Source organism: Mus caroli, chromosome 4, assembly GCF_900094665.2.
Source record: "Mus caroli chromosome 4, CAROLI_EIJ_v1.1, whole genome shotgun sequence".
In the NCBI taxonomy this organism is placed as follows: Eukaryota; Metazoa; Chordata; class Mammalia; order Rodentia; family Muridae; genus Mus; species Mus caroli.
In genome coordinates, this window is record NC_034573.1 from 106,735,487 (window position 1) to 106,755,682 (window position 20,196).

At 45.8% G+C, this 20,196-nt stretch overlaps 2 protein-coding genes across 7 annotated transcripts in view; one reads left to right on the top strand and one right to left on the bottom strand.

Moving 5' to 3' along the window:
- Window positions 1-8,832, top strand: part of LOC110292624 (phosphatidylinositol 3-kinase regulatory subunit gamma) — an 80,840-nt gene extending 72,008 nt beyond the window's left edge. The window contains exon 10 of the mRNA XM_021160061.2: window positions 5,419-8,832. Coding sequence (XP_021015720.1) covers window positions 5,419-5,617 — 199 coding nt within the window. The 3' untranslated portion in view covers window positions 5,618-8,832. The remainder of the gene's footprint in view (window positions 1-5,418) is intronic.
- Window positions 8,833-12,865: 4,033 nt separating this feature from the next.
- Mast2 (microtubule associated serine/threonine kinase 2) overlaps window positions 12,866-20,196 on the bottom strand; it is a 156,675-nt gene continuing 149,344 nt past the window's right edge. For 3 of the 6 annotated variants that reach the window (XM_021159308.2, XM_029475990.1, XM_029475988.1), the window contains 13 exons: window positions 19,770-19,902; window positions 18,976-19,141; window positions 18,383-18,484; window positions 18,020-18,142; window positions 17,771-17,880; window positions 17,323-17,477; window positions 16,844-17,118; window positions 16,554-16,748; window positions 15,905-16,131; window positions 15,593-15,715; window positions 15,029-15,165; window positions 14,751-14,944; window positions 12,866-14,437 (listed from right to left, as the gene is read on the bottom strand). In XM_021159308.2, coding sequence (XP_021014967.1) covers window positions 12,918-14,437; window positions 14,751-14,944; window positions 15,029-15,165; window positions 15,593-15,715; window positions 15,905-16,131; window positions 16,554-16,748; window positions 16,844-17,118; window positions 17,323-17,477; window positions 17,771-17,880; window positions 18,020-18,142; window positions 18,383-18,484; window positions 18,976-19,141; window positions 19,770-19,902 — 3,460 coding nt within the window. In that variant the 3' untranslated portion in view covers window positions 12,866-12,917. Of the gene's footprint in view, window positions 14,441-14,750; window positions 14,945-15,028; window positions 15,166-15,592; window positions 15,716-15,904; window positions 16,132-16,553; window positions 16,749-16,843; window positions 17,119-17,322; window positions 17,478-17,770; window positions 17,881-18,019; window positions 18,143-18,382; window positions 18,485-18,975; window positions 19,142-19,769; window positions 19,903-20,196 lie in introns of all 6 variants that reach the window. The other 3 variants (XM_029475989.1, XM_021159307.2, XM_021159305.2) reach the window with 1 other exon arrangement.

The window sequence follows — 20,196 nt, forward strand, 5'->3', positions numbered from 1 at the left end:
CTCACTTTGTAGACCAGGCTGGCCTCGAACTCAGAAATCCGCCTGCCTCTGCCTCCCAAGTGCTGGGATTAAAGGCGTGCGCCACCACGCCCGGCTAAGGGAGACAACTTTAACAACAGCCTCAACAACAGAAAATACTTAGAATAACCCTAACTAAGCAGGTGAAAGTCTTGTGTATAAAACTTCATTCAAAGCATTTAAGAAAGAAATTGATAAGGAAAAAATCCAATAAAAGAAAAAAGTATTCCTAGCACAAAATAAGAAGAAGAAGAAAAAAAAGCTCACCCAGAAAAAAAGAAAGAAATTGAAGGGAATATAAGATCTCCCATGCTTATGAATCAGTAAGATTCATAAATGGCCATTGTACCACAAACAATCTAACACAATTCTCATCAAAATTCCAACACAATTCTTTATAGATGTTGAAAGGACAATTTTCAGCTTCATATGGAAACACGAAAAACCTAGGATAGATAAAATGTTCCAGAACAATAAATATACTCCTGAAAGTATCACTATTCCTGATTTCAAGCTGTACTACATAGCTGTAGTAATAAAAACTACATGGTATTGGCATAAAAACAGACATGTCAATCAATGACTTTGAATTGAAGACACATATGTAAACTCCTGATTTGTTTTAAATAAAAAAGCTAGAAAGACAATACAAAGAAAATTGTCTTTAAGAACTATGTTGCTCAAACTGCATGGCTGCTTGTAGAAGAATCCAAATACACCCTCCACAAAACTCAACTCCATGTGGGTCAAAGGCCTGAGCATAAAGCCAGTAACACCCTGAACCTGATGAAGTGAAAGCGGGGACTATGCTGGCACTCATCAGTACAGGAAAGACTTTCTGACCAGAACACTCTTAGCGCAGACACTGAGATTAACAATTAATAAATGGAACCTTATGAAACTGCGAAGATTCTACACGGCAAAGGACACCAACATTTGGACAAATCAGCAGCCCACAAAATGGAAAAAAGATTTTTATCAACTACACATCCAATAGAGGGCTAATATCCAAAATATGTAAAGAACTCAAAAAACTAGAAATCCAGAAAACAAATAACCCATTTAAAAATGGAATACAGATCTAAATAAAGAGGAAACTCCAAGTGTCTGAGAAACAAACAGATGTTCAACAACCTTAGTCTAGTCACCAGGGAAATATAATTCCAAACTATTTTAAGATTTCATCTTACACCTGTATGAATGGCTAAGATCAGTAACACAACTGAGAACTCATGGTGATGAGGAGGTGGAGTAAGGGGAACACCATCCAGTGCTGGTGTTAGTGCAAATTTGTACAACCACTATTGAATCAGTATGGCTGTTCCTCAGGATGGTAGGAATGGATCTACCTCAAGATCCAGCTATATAACACTCTTGGGCATAGATCCAAAGGTCCATAGATGGATTTTTAGATCCATAGATTCATCCTACCACAGAGACACTTGCCCAACCACATTCTTTGCTGTTCTATTTATAATAGCCAGAAATTGGAAACAGCTTAGATATTCCTCAATAGGAAAGTAGATAAAGGAAGTGTGGTACATTTACACAATGGAATATTACTTAGCAGTTAAGAAAATGAAACAATGAAAGTTGCAGGTAAATGATTTTTAAAAATCACCCAGAATGAGCTAACCTAGACTTGGAAAGAACAATATGGTATGTTTTCACTTATATGTGGATATTATCTGTTAGGTCAATGATAACCAAACTATAATCCATAGGACCACAAAGGTTAGGTATATAGAGTAAGGGACTAGGGGTAGGGGAGACAGATAGATCTCATTAGGAAATGGAAATCGAATAGTAATGGATGGATGGTGGGGCTGGAACGAGAGAATCAAGTGGGGAGGGAGAGGGGCCCCAGGGAGGAAATATGGAAAGAGACAGCTGAAATTAAGGTCATTTGAGGGGGTCATATGGAAATCTAATACAGTAGAATCTTTCTAAAATACATACATATATGAGAAGGTGATGTAGTTGAAATTGCCAAATAATTGGGGAGACCCAATAATTGGTAGTTGGGTGCTACCATGCCCAAACTGGCCATCTCTTGTTACCAAATGAAGCTTTCAGTCATAAGATTGGGTCACACCTAATTGAGTTGTTGGCCAAAGGGATGCCATGAGGATCTCCAAACGACTCAGACTGTTGCCAAGGCTATAGGTTGTTTTCCACAAACTGATAGCAAGGTTTCATTGCTGAAGACAGCACCTACACAACTCTTTGAATATGGAGAAGTTGAATTGTTGCCATATAGAGCCTTTATCCCTATTGCTTGAATGCCTTTGATACTGAAAGTTCCTCTGTATGCTATTAAATGAAACATAAGCACCAACCCTGCCACATACCCTTGGGATTGACAGTGGTGGCCTACCTGTAAGACGTGTAACTGCAGTGGTGGCACAAAGCTTATGAAAGTAGCCAACCAATATCTGACCTGACTTACGGCCCACTCCATGAGATGGAGTGCTTACCCAGTGCGCTTGGGTGATCAAGAACCAGAGCCTGTAGCCCACGGATGCAGGGTAAAAACGAACTAGTACAATTCTCAAGAAGTAACAGAGCCGGGCGTGGTGGCACACGCCTTTGATCCCAGCACTCGGGAGGCAGAGGCAGGCGGATTTCTGAGTTTGAGGCCAACCTGGTCTACAGAGTGAGTTCCAGGACAGCCAGGGCTACACAGAGAAACCCTGTCTCGAAAAACCAGAAAAAAAAAAAGAAAAAGAAAAAGAAAAAAAAAGAGAAGTAGCAGGGAGGGCAATAAAAGGACACTCTGCTCTGCTCTACATATAAGTGCCTTGCTTAGCCATCATAATGAATCTTTCTGGACTAAGCATATAAAATGAAAAAAAAGAAGAAAAAGAATCTTTCTGGCTTTATATTTTAATAATCTGCATGGCTTTAATCTGAGCATTTGTAAGCAGAGGCAAGCAGATCTCTGAGTTTGAGGTGAGCCTGGTCTATAGAGTGAGTTCCAGGATATCCAGAAACACAGAAAACCCTGGCTGGAAAAACCAAACTAAACCAAAACAACCACAGCCATCTCTGCCTCTTGTTCTATAGTAGATGGGATCGCACACAAAGACCCACATCCAGACACTATTCAGATCCAGAGACTGAGAGGCCTGGGAACACTGAGGCCTCCACCAAGTGTAAGAGCCAGAGGGGAGAGAGGACTCTGAGGAAGCAAAGCCCCAGTAAATCAACCTGATGAAAGTTTGTGTGAAGAGACTGGGGCGGCACGCACAGGGCCTGCTTGGCTCTGCACCAGGTCCTCTTTGAGTAGACTATGGCTTCCGGCTTAGTGTTTGGGGGAATCCTAAGTGTGTGACGAAGCAGATCTCTGTTTCCTGTGCCTTCTCTTGGGCTCATTTCCTTCTGTTTGTTTTTTCCAATTCCAGTGTTAGTTTCTCTTTTATCTCACTTTATTATTATCCCTTAGAAGCCTGTTTATTTTCTAATGAGAGACAGAAAGGGAGTGGACCGACATGGAGCAGAGATGGGAAGGAACTGGGAGGAGCAGAGGGAAGGGAAACTGTAATCAGCGTATATTATGTGAGAATAAATTCCATTTCAGTAAAAGGAAAACAAAAATTTAACAAAACACCAAGAAAGCAGCCTTAGAAAAAGCATTATGCATCATGACTAAATAGGATTCATTCCAAAAGAGCAAGGGTGCTTTAATAGAAATTATACTAGGAAAGCAATCAAAAAATTACATGATATACTCAATATATTCACAAAACATATTTGCAAATCCAACTCTTTCATTTCTTTTTTTTTTTTTTCCAAGACAGGGTTTCTCTGTGTAGCCCTGGCTGTCCTGGAACTCACTCTGTAGACCAGGCTGGCCTCAAACTCAGAAATCTGCCTGCCTCTGCCTCCCAAGTGCCGGGATCAAAGGTGTGCACCACCACACCCAGCAAGACTCTGTCTTAAAAATAAAAAGACATCATAATTGGAAAGGAAGAGTCAAAATGGGTTTATAGAGGTTGTAGGTTACATCACTCTCTTTCTCTGTGTGTGTGTGTATTATACATACGCGTACATGTGTAAATATGAATACATGTATATGTGTAAATATATATATATCCATATAGATATACACAGATATACTTACTTACTTTTCATGTATTTACTTTTGGGTAGGATCTCATGTACCTGAGGCAGGCCTCACATCTGTCGTGTTTCTGATTATGACCCTGAGTTTCTGATACTCAGGCCTTTACTTCTCTAGAGTTGGGTGCTACCATGCCCAGTTTATAAAATAGTATATTTCTGTGTACTAGTAATAAAACCCAAAGTGAGGTGACATGCCACTTAAAATTATGAACTGCCTAGGAACTAAACAAATGTGAATTCTACAATGATTATCTGAGAAACGTGATTGAAAGAAGTTGAGAGTTTGGTCAGTGAAGATGACCACATGTTAATGTCTAGCGCAGTGAAGATGACCTCGTGTTAATATCTAGCGCAGTGAAGATGACCACGTGTTAATATCTAGCCCAGTGGTTTGTGCTCTCTCCTAGTGCTTCACCTTGTAGTAACCTCCAAACAGAAAATTATCTTCATTGCTACTTCATAACAGTAACTTTGCCACTGTTATGATCGTAATGTAAATCTCTGTATTTTCTGATGGTCTTAAGTGATCCCCTATGAAAAGGTCATTTGACCCTCAAAGGGGTTTCGACCCACAGGTTGAGAACTGCTGATCCCAAGGCAGTTTTCCTGTCATGGTCACACCTACTCAGTTCCTTGAAACGTAATAAACTTGATTTTCTTTCCACCAAAACATCTTCATAAAGTTGATCTACATAGTTATTATGATCCTAACAAAACCCACAGCCCTGGGCTGGGGAGTTGGCTCAGTGGTTAAGAGCGCCGACTGCTCTTCTGAAGGTCCTGAGTTCAAATCCCAGCAACCACATGGTGGCTCACAACCACCTGTAATGAGATCTGATGCCCTCTTCTGGAGTGTCTGAAGACAGCTACAGTGTACTTACATATAATAATAAATAAATCTTAAAAAAAAAAAAAAACAGCCCTAGCTGAATATTTGCAGAAATAAAAAAAAGTTTCTGAAATTCCTATGAAATGCACAGGACCCAAAACAACCCAAAGCACTGCCACCTGACATCAGCACTCATGATTGTAAGCTACAACAATCAACAAAGGAGGAGTTAACAAATGGACATGTATGTGGAGTGACAGGAATTGAGGACTGAGAGAGTAGGCCTACATGGGTGGTGGTTGTACATACCTAAAGTCAAGCCTTTAAGAGGCACAGTTGTGTTTGATTGACAGGATGCTTCTGCATGGATCCTATGTATAACAGTTGCTCTGGACTTCCTCTGTTTCCTGGACATGCCTTAAGTATTTTCCTGTGTTGTCTCTCAGTGCAGACGGGGAAGTGAAGCACTGTGTCATCTACAGCACGGCTCGAGGATATGGCTTTGCAGAACCCTACAACCTGTACAGCTCACTGAAGGAGCTGGTGCTCCATTACCAGCAGACATCCCTGGTTCAGCACAACGACTCCCTCAACGTCAGGCTCGCCTACCCTGTCCATGCACAGATGCCTGCGCTCTGCAGATAAGCAGAGTGGAAGAGACACGCTCTCTAGCAGTTTTTTTCCTATGGTTTTTATTAGGCTACGATGAGGGCATTCTTTCAACGTAGACTGCTTGTTTTGCACAAGTGATTCTGTGAATGTGAAATGGAGAGGCCAAGCAGTAGCTTGGATTTAGAGAGAAATGAGGGGCCCAGGGTCTCTGGCCTCGGCTGTGCTGCTGCACTGATGGACTAAGCTGGAAGCAGATACTGGTTTCATGGGGTTTGGGTTTGTTGTCAGGCACCTTTAAAAGAACAGCTAAGGCTTGTTGTGGGTTGGGGTGGGGGTTTTATTTGGAAGTTTCTGAAGAGTCCACATCCCTTTGTCCTCAACCCTAAGAACGCAGCAGGTCACAGTTCTGCTGGGAGTTGTTTTGATTTGATAGTCTCTTCCCCTTTCCCCCAAATAAAGAGCCGATTTTGGCTCTGCGGTAAAATGGGATTTGGTTTGGAGGGAAAAACAACCAAAGGAAAATAGGGAGGTATGCGATTACATTTTCAGAATCTAAACCAAGGAGGCAAAAGACCCCTTCAGTTGTGTTACTTTAATTTTATCAACATAATCTAGGCTTCAGCATCTTCACCAGCTCCTCCCTCTAAAGCACTGTGTTCAAAAACCAACAAAGCAGCATTGCCAGACCAAGGTCTAAGGGGAGGACAGCAGTAGCTGAATGTACACGTCTGTACCAAAACTTGAAAGAAGACTAGAAATGTGAGTTCAACAAACACTAAAATTGGTCAGTGTGTTTCCTTTTGCCCTGGCCTTGTTTCTCAGATGAGGAATAGAATTATTTTGTGGAAATAGTAAGCTTTGAGTCATAATGAAGTTGGTGCTTGTGTGGTGTTTCTTTAAAGAAATGTTTGAAACCCTTGTAAGTTGTTTTATGAGTAAAGAAACGGTGCAATCCAGTGCTTTTAGATGGCTTGATATACCAAATAACGATAGAGAACAACATTGTTGTGTGCTTCCTCAAGTTTAAAAGCCTTGCCAAAACTATACAAGGATTAATTTGCCTTCATCTCCCCTTCCTTTTTTGGATAGGGTTTAGGGAGCCATAGGTAGCTAAAGGAGGACTTGAGTTTGTGGTCAGAGACCTCAGTAAATCACAGGCACACGAGCCCTGGTATCCATGGTGAAGGGTCCATCACATGACATGTTATTCAATACTGTGCTTGAAGCATTTGCCAGAAGAGGGGATAACGTGGAGTTCAAACTATCTGGGAAATAATCCACAGGCTTTCCTGCTTGCCCTTTTTGTGAGCCCGCTGTCAAGGCAGTGTGCACAGCCTGCTCCCATGCTTCCATGGCTGTGGTTTAAGCCTTCCAGCTAAGTGAAGTTAGACAGAGGAGAGGGCAGGCATCTATTTATGGATTCACACTCATTTAAGAGTTCAGCTGCTTCAGAGTCAGTTCTGGAGCCATAACAGGCTCAGTATGACTCAGCTGCTTGAGCCCAGTAATGTGCAGTCAGGCAGTTTAGACAAGCAGCCTGTGCCTGGGTCATCAGGCTTACAATCAGGGAAGATGAAGTTTGGGGGCCAAAATAAAGATGAATATGACTTTCCCTGAGTACTTCCTTTGGTGACAGTGTCTAGAATGAACCACAGTATAGAGATAGGTCAAAAGTTTTGGATAATTGTTGTCACAGTTGATAGGGCATGCCATTGATGGCTTTTTCTTGTTCATGCTCCAGTGTGAAAGAGAGGAGATTGACCACCCTCAGCCACTGTGTAAGGCCTTTTTCCAAAATTGCCAGCTTAAAATCTTGCTCAGTTTACCAAGTAATGCCAGGCTATTTGTTGATTGGAATACCTGTGTGACTGTACTGATGTTGAACTTGCTGAAGCAGTTATATGCTCAAGATTGGGTGTGAGGAGTCCCTCTGATCCAGCACTAAAATTTTAGTATGTCCTGAATGCCTTTTTTAAAGAAATCTCTTCCAAGTAGGTCAAAATGATAAAATATACAGCTTTAGTGTTGAACACTGTCTTTACCTTGTAGGCAGACATGGAAGATATGCAGGAGAAAGCAGCATCTTAGCATCTACACCTGGGCTGGACAATGGAGAAAGGCGGGTTTTCAGTCCTATATTCTTTGCCTTTGAGTAACCACTTTGTGGGAGCTGAGACCAGGGATCATTTAATAAATTGGAAGCTATCTTTTTTTTTTTTTTCTGCCAAGTTACTACATGATTTATCTGATCCTGAGCTGTGGAAATGGCATGAGGAGCAGTCTCCTAACAGTGGCCCTGCTGTCTGAGGGAGTCTGGAAGCAGGTATTGGTCTTCTTCCCAAGGCTAGCTCAAAGTTCTGTCTCATGAGCTAGGCCCTGGGACTATCTCTTTTGGCATCTTAACTGTAGACTCATTGACTAAAGCAGAGGCTAGAGACAGATTAAGACCATAGGGGCAGATCAGCCAGTCCCCAACAGGAAAGCAGCTTTGGGTTGGCTAGATACATTTTTTAAAAATAAAACAAAACGAAGCTGTTTCCACCTGGCATAGTCAGCTTAGGTAGGTTGTTTATGTTCTTGTCACTGCTCCAGCAATAGATGAAGACATACTACAGCTCCACACTAAGACACAAGCTCTCCACATTTACTTCAGACTCAAGCCCATGTGGCATCTTCCTTGTGTCCCTTCTCTGCAAGGTACCAGCTTCACCCATTCTCCAGAACTTTAAGAAAAAATGTACTTGAACAATTTCTGATTTCTAGGATGATCTCTACTGCCAGTTAGATCTTCTTGAGGTTTCCATGACATCATACACCAGAGGTCCATTCTTGGTCCTTTGCTGCCAACTGCTCATTCTTGACTTAGCTCTAGCCATTTGTGACAACCACCCTTGTTTCCTTACAAATCCTCGCATGTAACTTTGGTACTTTGTTGTTTCTTGTGAAGAATCTATTCTGTTGTCTTTGATGTAATAAAAAAAATTCATGTAGTTTATGTAAAAATAACTGACTCAGAAGGAAGCCAACTGTGTCTTGTGTTGGAACAATTCATAATGTAATTTCTAGACCACTTTTGCAAATTGTTCTTGTCACCAAATGTGTTCAGACATTGCTGTGCAGTTGTGGGGAAGGGGTGGGGGGAAGGTAAGGTGAGAACATTGTTGGGGCTTTTTCTTTTTTTTAACCTTCTCCAAGACTTGGAATGGTTGGCAGACTTGCTCCAGATGCAATAAAGACATTGCAGTGAAGCATTTTTTGGTTTTCTTGGCATGGAGGGCAGGGGGCTAAAGCAGGTTAGGGAGTAAGGTAAGAAGTTCTGCATGCTTGAAGGCCAAACTGGGGCCAAGAGAGGCTCTCCTTCCTATGAGAGGAAATTAAAACTCAAAAAACAAAACAAAACAAAACAAAAAAAACCAAAACAACCCATTCTACCTCCCAAAGGACACAAATCCAAAATGAAATGAAAGCCATTTCCTCCCTTTAACACCCATTCAAGTAAATGCATTTTATTGGTTCTCATACTCAGCAGTGTTTTCTCTTTCTACTCTGCGACTAGGAGAAATGGACTTAGTTTTATAGTTTATGCTCTTGTCTCTCTTCAAGGTACAATACCCACATGGCATGGTCAGGGGATACCTGTTTATTTACCTTGTGTTGTGCCTTTAGTCCCAAGACAACGGAACTTAGCTTCTTGCACATCTGTGTATCTCCTATGCATTGGACTTAAGAGAAAGGCTGACAATCATCCTGTCCATCCCCAGACCCTCACACCTGCCTACAGCTATAGAGCTCCCTGTGTTAAATCACACTAGGCAGCCCCTTCCAATCCACACCCAGAATCCCATATATATTGGATTCTATTTCCTCCCTGCAATCTTTTTTTTGTTTTGTTTATTTATTTATTTTTGAGACAGGGTTTCTCTGTGTAGCCCTGGCTGTCCTGGAACTCACTTTGTAGACCAGGCTGGCCTCAAACTCAGAAATCCACCTGCCTCTGCCTCCCCAGTGCTGGGATTAAAGGNNTGCGCCACCGTGCCTGACTTTTTTTTTTTTTTTTTTTGGACTCAGTTTCATCATCCACATTTAAAATGGCTGGGTGTATAGTGCTACTGAGATAGCTGCTTTTCTAGAGGACCCAAGTTCAGTTCCTAGGACCCACATGACAGGACACAACATAATTCCAATTCCAGAGGATCTAAGCCCTCTCTGGCACTGTATGCAAGCAAGACACTCACACGGATACTTTTTTTCTTTTATAAATTTGAGTGTCCTCATTCTATTCTTAAACTCTACCCTGATCATTCCTTCCTTTCACCTCAATGTCTGTTTCCTCACCTAAAACTTCCCTACAGTTATCACTTGAAACAGTGCCCTCTCAAATGCTAAGTGGTCATTGCTTGTTTCTTCATTAAACCCACTCTACTCCACCCAATCATCTAGTTTTCTTCAGACATGTTTACTCTCTCTGACTTTTCTAGTCTTCTCACCTTGGGCCTCTTTACCTAAATTTTGCCTCCATCACCAAATTCATCTGCTATGTCTAGGACAATACATTTCTTTTGCCCAGGTCTTCATTATAAGATATCTCATATTCAGAATGCAGGGTGTGGTGTTCTAAATAAGAATGGTCCCTATAGGCTCATGCCCCAATATTTGGCCCCAGTTGTTGGAACTATTTGGTAAGTACAGTGGTGTGTGTCCATGTTGGAGGTGTGTCAACAGAGGTGGGCTTTGAGGCTCCAAGGCCCTGCCATATCCAGTACTCCTCCTCCTCCCTGACTCCTGCTGAAGAACCAACATGTGAGCTTACTGCTCTCATGCCTTTGCTTCATTATCCGGGTCTTTAACTCTCTGAAACCATAAACCCAATGAAATACTTTTTAAAGTTGCCCTGGTCAAATGTTTTCTTGGTAAGGCAGGGTTAATGTAGCCCTGGCCACCCTAGAGCTCACTATGTGAACAAATTGGCAGCAAACTCCTTCCTCTACTTAAGTGCCAGGGCTCAGTGTGTGCCAGCACACTTGGCCGGTCTAGCTTCTTTCTGCTTGAAGATGTCATTCCCTCTCTCTCTCTATTATTTTTTTAGGGCGGGGGGGGGGGGGACACGACTGGTTGTGTCTAATGTTGTGTGGCCCTTTGGGTTTCCTTTCTCATTCTGTATGTTCCCTGGGTGATCCTTATCTTATGCAGGTTTAATTACCATCTATCTTCTGATAGTTCCTTGCTGACAGGTTTGTGCACTGTTCACTGGCTTATGGGAGCCACTATAGCCTGCCTGTACTACAGCCAGAATAGAGATATCCTAAAGCAAACCTGGTACCACCAGGTGCCCAAAGCCACCTTTGAGAAACTGCTCATACCCAGCAGTGTTGAGGACTATTGACCTTGGTGATGCCCATGTATTTTTTTGTATTTATATCACAAGATGTTTAGTAGTTGTACTTCCTCCCACTTCCAACCTCCTAGAATGGTTTCCAGTAAACTGCAAGTGCTTTCTTCCTCCCATCCCTCCCCTTCACCTACACTATGGTGCTTCTGACCAGATCCTGACAGGAGACAATCCTTACCCCCTTAGTCACCCTGTGATATTCCAGGTAATAACCTGTGACCTGATTTCAGGACCCAGTGCAACAGCCCAGGCTCTACAGCAAATAGAAGTTATAGAACTATCACAAGAATAAGGCAGGCATCCCAGATGGCGCAGATAGCCCTTGGAACCAGCAAGTCTTCTAGCTCTGACACGTCAAACCTGGTTCCATGTCCTGTGATGCTAACTCTGAGCTTAGCACCCGATGTTCCAAAAACGGAGGTAACCCATACATAACCCTAGCTGTTAGCAATAGCTTTTATGCAGCAAAGCTTCAGCTCATGTTGTATAGGAACTTGTTATTGTAAATATTGTAAATTTTTGAAAGTTACCGCCTTCCCCACACAGAATGACAAGGCTGCAGTAGCCCAGTAGTGACTTTGATTTCCAGGTCTCCCAGTATTTTTCTCAGAGGTAGGCATCTGATTATGGGGCAGACAGCCTACCTATCAGTTCAGGAATTTTAGAAGTCTGGCCTTACTTTACCACAGAGAATCTTCCAGCCTTAACACACTACCAAGCCTGGTTCCTGCCATGCTACCTAGCTCCTCTTTCCTACCCCTGGGTCCCCTGTATGTTTCCCTTATTTCCCTCTCAAACACTACCTAGGAGTATAGTTCCCATCATTAAGGGCTGATCATTGTAATATTTACCAGCAGAAATCCTGACCTACAACAGCCCAGGAACGGTTTGTCACTAAATAAATAGGCAATTCCATTCTCATCTCATCTGGCCTTTTGAAGTTCTTTCCTCTCTAGGATTTTGTGTTCTGGAGTGTGTGTATTACTGTGTGGACCCTTTTTCATGCTAGACAATTCTACCACTGTGCTATGCCAACCTTTAATGTTTTACCTAGGGGTGTCATTGTTGATAAAATGTAGCCCTCTGGGCTGGTGAGATGGCTCAGTGGGTAAGAGCACCCGACTGCTCTTCCAAAGGTCCAGAGTTCAAATCCCAGCAACCACATGGTGGCTAACAACCATCCGTAACAAGATCTGGCGCCCTCTTCTGGAGTGTCTGAAGACAGCTACAGTGTACTTACATATAATAAATCTTTAAAAAAAAATGTAGCCCTCATTTTCATTTATTTTATTACCTTCTAGATACCCCATATATATATCTTAAATACATCTGGAGTTAAACTCATCACCTCCTTGTATTTTTTTCTTAATGGCTAAGACACAAGGTTAGATAACTTAATGTTCTAGATTCAGAGGCCCAAATTCTAATCCCAGCTCTGCCCAAACTACATTGCCTTGGGCAGGAAAGCTCATTTCCTTAATTTAGCAAACAGGAATATTAATGGCCACAAGTCCTCATTGAGTGCTCCGGGCTGGCCCCTGCTTGCTTTTTGTATATTTATGGCTACACAGAAGGATGGTAAGCCATAGTCTGTCCTTAAACTGCCAGATCTAGTTCGAGTTCTTTTTGGGTCTTTGCACGTAGAAGGTATATTGTGTATCCCACATTATGGCCATTCTTTCCTGATCTACTCCCTACTCTTATACCCAGAAAACTGACTATCCAACACCCATTTATGCCTGAGTTCAGAGATCTCATTATCTAAGAAATGCAGCTAGACTAGGGTCTTCTCCCAAGAGTGGAAACTTAAGTCATTACAATCCCAGCAGCAAAAGGCCAGACCTAGAGTCTGTGGGTAATGACCAATGGAAAGAAGCAAACACAGGCCAAGATGGTTTCCAGGAGGGTGTATTACACAGGTGAATGTAGGGAAGCAAACAACTGCTATGTTTGCTTTAAGAGCTCATCTGATGTCAGTGCTAAGTCCTCATGATCTTGCTGGCCCCCAAGTTCTTGGCTTTTCCAGAGCAGGCTGGGCCGGGTTTCTGGGCTCAGGGGGTGGGCTCTGCATGGAATGTCCTGCCTCCTGTCGCCTGAGGAATCAGGCACTTCGGTGATGCTCAGGGATGGTTCTTCTTTCCCCATTGGGTCACATTCAGACTCCCATGGCCAGTTCTGGCTGGGGACCTCAAGAAGCGGATGGGTCAGGCCAGGCACACTTGGTGGCTGTGGCTTCTCCTCCTCAGGAAACAGGTTCTTCAGAAGATTTGGAACTGTGGTTTTCGTATCTTGGGAGTTAGCTGGTTCACCTTTCCTTGTTATGTTCTTGTTTGTGGATGCTCTGTCTGGACCCTCAATAAGGAATTTCCAGGACCATGTCCCTGGCTTTCCAGAGGTGGAGGTGGCAGCAGAACAACCAGTAGGGGTAAGTTCTGAAAAGCTGGGACAAAGTGCAGTTAGTGCCTGTGTGTGGAGGTGCTGGGCCTTCCAGCAGCCTTCAGAGGGGGTGGGGCTTGTGGGTCCAGACCTGCTCAGGCTAGGGACTTGTAAGGGGTTGGTAGCTTCCTCAAAGGCTTGTGGCCTGCTGAGCTTCCTTTGGGAGAGCCCAGGAACTTCTACTCGGGGGGAACCTAGTATGACCCCTGTCACTAGACCTGAGAGTACAGGGCCCTGCTTCTTTAGATCCCTGTGCAAGAAAGTGTCCTCTTCTGTACCCTCTCCTGAACCTTTAGGGAGTAGATTCTGGCTTGCTTCTGGGTGGGGGGACAATCTTGGCTCCTGTGTGGCCTGGCTGTTCTCAGGCTCCTCATCAGTGTCATCTTCTGAGGAGTCTACTTCCCGGATTGCTTCTTGTTTTTGCAGTGACTCCCGGCGTTCAGCTCGATCCTGCCGTAGGGTCCCAAGGGCCCGTGAAGGAGCAGGCTGCAGTACCCCCTTTCCTGGAAGTGGCCCTTTCCCAGATAGCACACTTCTGGTTCCAACTACCTCCAGAGGGCTGGCTTCCCTGGGTGTCAGTTCCTTCTTTAGTTCACCATGGGGCAGGTCAAGACTATGTTTGCGGGAAGGTGCTAACTTCTTCTCAGCAGCTGCCAGTGCAGCCGCCAGCTTCTCAGCAGACTGCACCCTCTTAAGTAGGGGAGAGCGGGGTGGCTCTGCACTCTTGGGCCGTGAGAGCTGCCTACCTAGCGGAGGAGACAAGTGAAGTTTGGTAGGAAAGGACTGAGACCCATGGCCAGACAAGGGTGATGGGGAACGCTGAGGTGAAGCTGCGGCTGCTGGTGGGGAAGGGGTGTGGGCCAACGGTGACAGTGGGATGCTGCCTGCTGACTTGCGCCGTGGTGAGCGGTATTGGCGTTGGAGCTTAGGTGCCAGACCATGAAGGGAGCTGGGCCGTGTATGTCCAGAGCCAGCAGGAGAACTGGGCACACTGGAGCTGGGAGAGCTGCTCTGCGAGGAATTCCCTCCTACTTTGGATAGTTGCGTGGGTAGACAGACAAACAGAAAACAAGACATCAGTGTTAGCTGTTAGAAGTGACTGAGCAGTAAGGCAGAACTTTGCTCTAGAATGCCCCAGGACTGCCGTTCACTTTATACCAACTGGTGACTACAGTCCACTTAATCTACCCTCACTGCCCCCACCCATCAATCTTCCCAACACTTATAGATCTTCAAGGTTATGCTCAAAGAGCTTTAGAGTTGGCCTATGGGAAGCAGATGGCTCAAGTTCATTCCAATTTCCCAAGGGATGGTTTCTGATCTGCAGGGGTACCCCTGTACCTGAGTGCACAGCATCTGGGGCTACCCGGTAGCCCTGAGGAGGAGATCGGGGAGAGAGGCTGTGGCTGTGTGTGGGAGAGCCTGGACCACTCTCCCCTGATGACAAGGAGCGGTTAAGGGAAGAAAGGCTGCGGCTGGTGTGGAGCAAGGAGGCCTGCTTTGTGATTTTCCGGAATAGGGAGCTTCGTTTTCGGCTGTAGAGATAAGGGGACAGCATACTGTAGGCTTGACCAAATGTGGGCATCTCAGGGTAGACCTCTGGACCAATTCTGTCTCACCTTTCTTGCCCATCCTTGCCCTTGCTCCGTTTGCTCCTTCGGGCCATCTTGGCTTTATAGCTGCCTTTCCTAGCTGGCCCCACTTTGATTGAAGTGTTCTCCAAGGGAGTTGTTGAAATTGATACCTTGTTTCCACTCTAGGAAGCCAAGCAGAAAAAGCTGGAACCTTTGGCTGGGGCTGTCTCCCCTTACTCTTACTCTTCCCTGCATCTTAACTTAACCTTTTGCTGTTCCACACCAACATGTAAACTAAGCAAATGCTGTTTTCCCTCACAGGATAGGAAGTGCTCCAAGTGGCCCTCCAGAGGAGTTTAGGAACGGGAAGACAGCAGTACCTCTCCTGTCCTGACAGCAGTCTTACTTGCAGTTTAGAACGGTCTGGGGTTTGGCCAGCAAATGAGGTTACTTACCATATGGAGAAAACCCTCCTGTACTGCACTTTCAAATCCTGCATGTCCCTACATCTATCCTTAATGCTACACGTACGTGTACCCGATCCTCTCACTCCCCTTAAGGCGAGTCCAGGGCAGTCATACAGCACACAAAAACATTCTTAGCACTAACCTTCAGAACCAGCTCCACCACTTCTGTATGGACTAGCCCATGCACAGGCTCACCGTTGACATGGGTGATGAGGTCACCCTGACGAAGCCCTGCTTCGCTGGCTGGACCGCCATCCTCCACATGCTGCCTCAGGAAGAGAAAAGCCTTTAATCAGGAGCCTGGTTCTGCTGCTGTTGTGACCCTTGACTACCACCACCCTCTGGTTTCTGTGAGTTATGTGGGCAGTGACCAAAGAAAAGGCAGATAGGCTCTAGTTAGGGGAAGGTGGGAGTACACAGCTGGAGGACAGCAACTCTGTGTGGCCAGACATACCCACACCATGTGGTGTACGGTGTAGACATCAGAGTCGCCCATGTAGACTCGAATGGCCCGCAGGGTGAAGCCATACTTCTTGCCAGCTCGGTGGATGACGATGGGAGGCCTCAAGCTGCCAAGGGCTGGCAAGAAGTCCCTGCTTGGAGAAGAGTCCCTGGATGATGGATTGGATGACTGGGAATGTGGGGACATAGGGCTGGCCAATGGTGAGCAGGCATGCTGTTCTGGAGAAGCAGAGACCAAGACTTAGTGAGCAGAGGTCTTTTTTTTTTTTTTTCTTTTTTTGGTTTTTTGAGACAGGGTTTCTCTGTGTAGCCCTGGCTGTCCTTGAACTCAGAAATCTGCCTGCCTCTTCCTCCCAAGTGCTGGGATTAAAGGCGTGCACCATCAGAGGTCTTAACACGGCCATGATCCTAGCTGGCCTAAGCTGTTGATCCCACCCACTCCTAGTCCACTACAACCCTGCTTGCTCCCTGATGCCTGTGTGCGTACAGCATAATCATCAACCCGGATCTTCAGAGACCTCTATTTTCATGGAAAGGAGGCCGTCTCTCAAATACTTACTGGCTTTACACATGTGCCTGCGCATCCCCAGCCTCCCATGTCCTTCCTATGCATTTTTACCTTAGTTCCCTGTTGGCCTTACCTGAAGGAATGAGGAGGGAAAGGGCCGTAGCTGAGGCTGACTTGATTACTTTGTTGACAGGGCGAGTGGTGCGCTTCTCTATAGAGTCCCCAGAGAGCAGCCGGTGACGGGCCCTACGCACAGCGAGGTCACTGATGGCTTTGGCTGTAGCTTCCTCAGCTAGCTGTGGGGTCCCACGGCCTCGTGTCTCCAGGGCTGTGGGCCCAAGTGAACAATGAGATCTGTGATTCAGCTAAGCCTCTCCCTGTAGTATATTCATCCTATGCCTTCCACCAGCCTAGGAACCACACCTGGGCAACACCGACTGCTTTGGCCAGGAGGCTCCTCATCCAGCTTCAGTTGCCTCTCCAGTGGTCGTTCAGGAACAGGCCTAGATGACCCCTCTCCAGATGGGGGTATGAGGACCCATATACCTTCCTGTTGTTGCTTCCGAGGGGTGCTACTAGTCTCCTCAGGGCAATGAAGCCCATCTGGGAGGCCTGAACACCGGTGTCGCACTGTCATTGGAGGACTCGAATCACTCTCTGTGTGGGATGACTCGGACACAGATAACCGCTTCCGTAATCTGTGAAACAGAGGGCCCAGGTGGGGTGAAGTGGCCCAGGTGGTCTCCCTTTCCTGCCTCTGCTGAGGCTATTAGTCATAGACCTTTGCAGACATTTTACCAGACTCTCTAGAATGTTATTTAACTAGCAACACCCTTCCTCTCCAGCATATGACAACTGAGGGATGACTGACCTTCCCACCCTGGTGAGCCCCCGGTGCTTACATCTCAGGGGACCCAATCACCCAGCTGCGATCTCGGCCCTTCAGTCCTGCCAAGCCGTCTGAGTGATCTTCCTTTTCCTCACTGAGGCTGCGCTTGGTTGGGGGTGGTGTCCGGCGTTCCTCAAGCAGGGAAAGCCGTTCCATGCTACTGTAAACCTGTGGACACAGGAGACACATGAGATGGCCAAGAACAAATGGTCTTCTTAGGGTCTGAGAGAACCTCTCTTTTTGCCCCACTCCATTCAAGCTGAGTATCTCCAGAAGCTGCTCTGCTGACCCATCCCTGGCAAGGACTGATTTAGAAGCTCCTGAGGTGTGCGAGTAGCCCTAGCCCTTTGAGCTCCTTTTCTGAAAGAGGTCCTATCAAAATTTCCTGAGCCTGCCCTAGGTCTGTCCTTGGCAGGTTCTCTCCTCTCAATTCCCATCAGCCTGGGCTTCCTTAGTCACACCTTGCTGAACCTTGGAGAGCAGGAAGAAAACTGGCGAATCTCAAGGCAGCCATCCTCACTCACTTCCTCCTCATCCTCAGAGTCCACATGGTGGTATCGTTCTGAACGGGCTGGACCAAATACAGTTCAATTAGCTTCAGCATCATCGGTGGTGCCATCCTGGTGGCACCAGCAGGACCCTGAGCAGGGATGCACAGCAGTTCTGGGCACTTACAATCCATGCCCCACCTCACCCCACTATGGCCTTACTATCAAAGTAGCTGGTGTCATCCTCTGACTCCAGCTGAGGTATAAATTCAGCCTTCTGCCGTAGAAGTCCTGTCCAGTCCAGACCCATGAAGAATGGGTGCTGCTTCACTTCATAGGCACTACCTGCAGACAGAGTGGACAGGGACACAAGATTAGCTGCATGGCATGTGGGACATCAGTCATGTGAGACTCGACATTATTAGAAGGCAGGCTTGGGAAGTTTCAGTTCAAGTACTCTGCCTTCTTTGCCTAAATGAATAGGGGAGTTTCAGGATCAAGAGGGACTTCCCATTGAACTTTAGGGTACATGGATGTAGCCTCTCTGTCACCTGAGGTGAGAGATAGGAGAAAGGACCAACTTACTTGTGCCCAGTCTTTCTAGTGGATTCTGATGAAGCAGTTTGGAAGTGAGGTCTTGGGCATCTGGGGGAAGCGCGTCATCACCCTCGGGCCACACGATCTCATCTGAAGTATCATGCATGGATGAGAAAGAAGGGAAAATGTGTGGGTAGAATGGGGAGATGCAAACTACAACAGAATAAGGAAGGAGTGAGTCTAGCTGAGAGCTAAGAGCCTTTGTCTGGGGTCCCAGTTCCTAAAGTCCTATAGGTTCCCTCACTCCTAGGGGAGTCTCATAGTCTCTCCACTGCCTGCCCCTTGAGCCAGTGTGGGACTTTGAACAGGGATTCCTGCTCCTGAACTTCCAGCTCACCTGCCATTTTACTCTTAAACACAGAACTCATTCATAGAGTAATCATCAACACAAGAGCGACATGAACACACAGAAAACCCCAGGACGATACAATATGTGCACAGATGTGTGCACAGACACACACACACAGAAAGAAACAAGCCTACCAGGAACATACACTCATTTAGAAAAAAAAGAGCCCAAGAGCCTCCCAGCTGTGTGCAGACAGCCCGACTCCACACTGACCCAGCGTGACAGTACCTACCACTGATCACTTGCCCAAAGAGCTCCTCCGGAGTGTCTCCAAAGAAAGGGACGCAACCCACCAGGAACTCGTACAGGATCACGCCCATGGCCCACCAGTCCACCGGCTTCCCATATCCCTGACGCAGGATCACCTCAGGTGCTATGTATTCAGGGGTCCCGCATACCTGAGTACAGAGAAGCCAGGCTGTCTCAGAATCTGGAGGCAGCTTGCTGGCATGGCAGTAGGGGATGTTCCTACTGCTGGAGTAGGGAAGTCTCTGAATGAAGCAGCAGCTTACCTTACTAATAAGAACAACATCAATCCCAGGGAATCAGAATTAAAGCTCTTGGTAGGAGGGGTTCTGTATTTCCTAACTAACTAACTAAAACATCTAATTCTAGCCCAAACCCAGCGCTCACTCTCTTCTGGATCTGGTCTTGAGTCGGCTCCTCCTGCAGAACAGAACTCACCAGTCACCTATGCACATCACACGCTGAAATACCAAGTAAGACAACATCCAAGGGCTGCTCGCCAGAAAGTGGCAAGCGGTCCAATGTAAATGTGGAGCTGTGTTCCAACAAGAGCAGGCCCCAGGAGAACTGTGCGTCAGGCTCAGCTCACATGAAGCTATCAGCAGTTAAATGCCTATTTCATCCAAGCCCCAGTGAAAACTTTATCTCCTTTTTCTCAGGGCTCATCCTGTGTTCTAAATGTGCTATCTATTTTAGTGCTTCCCTGGAACTAAAGGCGAAAACATGGAGTTACTGAGGCCTGGATTTCAACCCCCAAGGTCTTCCTCCAGGCTTCCTTACCTGCTTGTCTAGGAACTCCCGGGCATCCTTTTCAATATGACCCTCATATAAGTTGGTTGTCAAACTCATGAGGCCGATTTTAGAAAGTCCAAAGTCAGTGAGTTTGATGTGTCCCATGGATGTAATCAGAAGGCTGTGGGACCACATAAATAAAATCATGGAGTAATTTCTCAGTTGCCCTTAGTACTGGTTTAGTACTAGCTTCTTCGTGGTACCAAGGGACACAAGTGGGGAACACATAAGCAGCTAAGAAGTAGCAGCCCTGGCTTGATGAGCACCACTTCAGCCCCCTTGCAGCTCCGTTTTTGTTGGTCTACCTGCATTCTATACCTGCAGAGGACGAGACTTGCTCCAGGGTTGAGGTCAATCCTAGAGCAGCTGCTGGAGTCACTAACAATCCCGCCCTAAGCTGAGGGACTTAAATTAT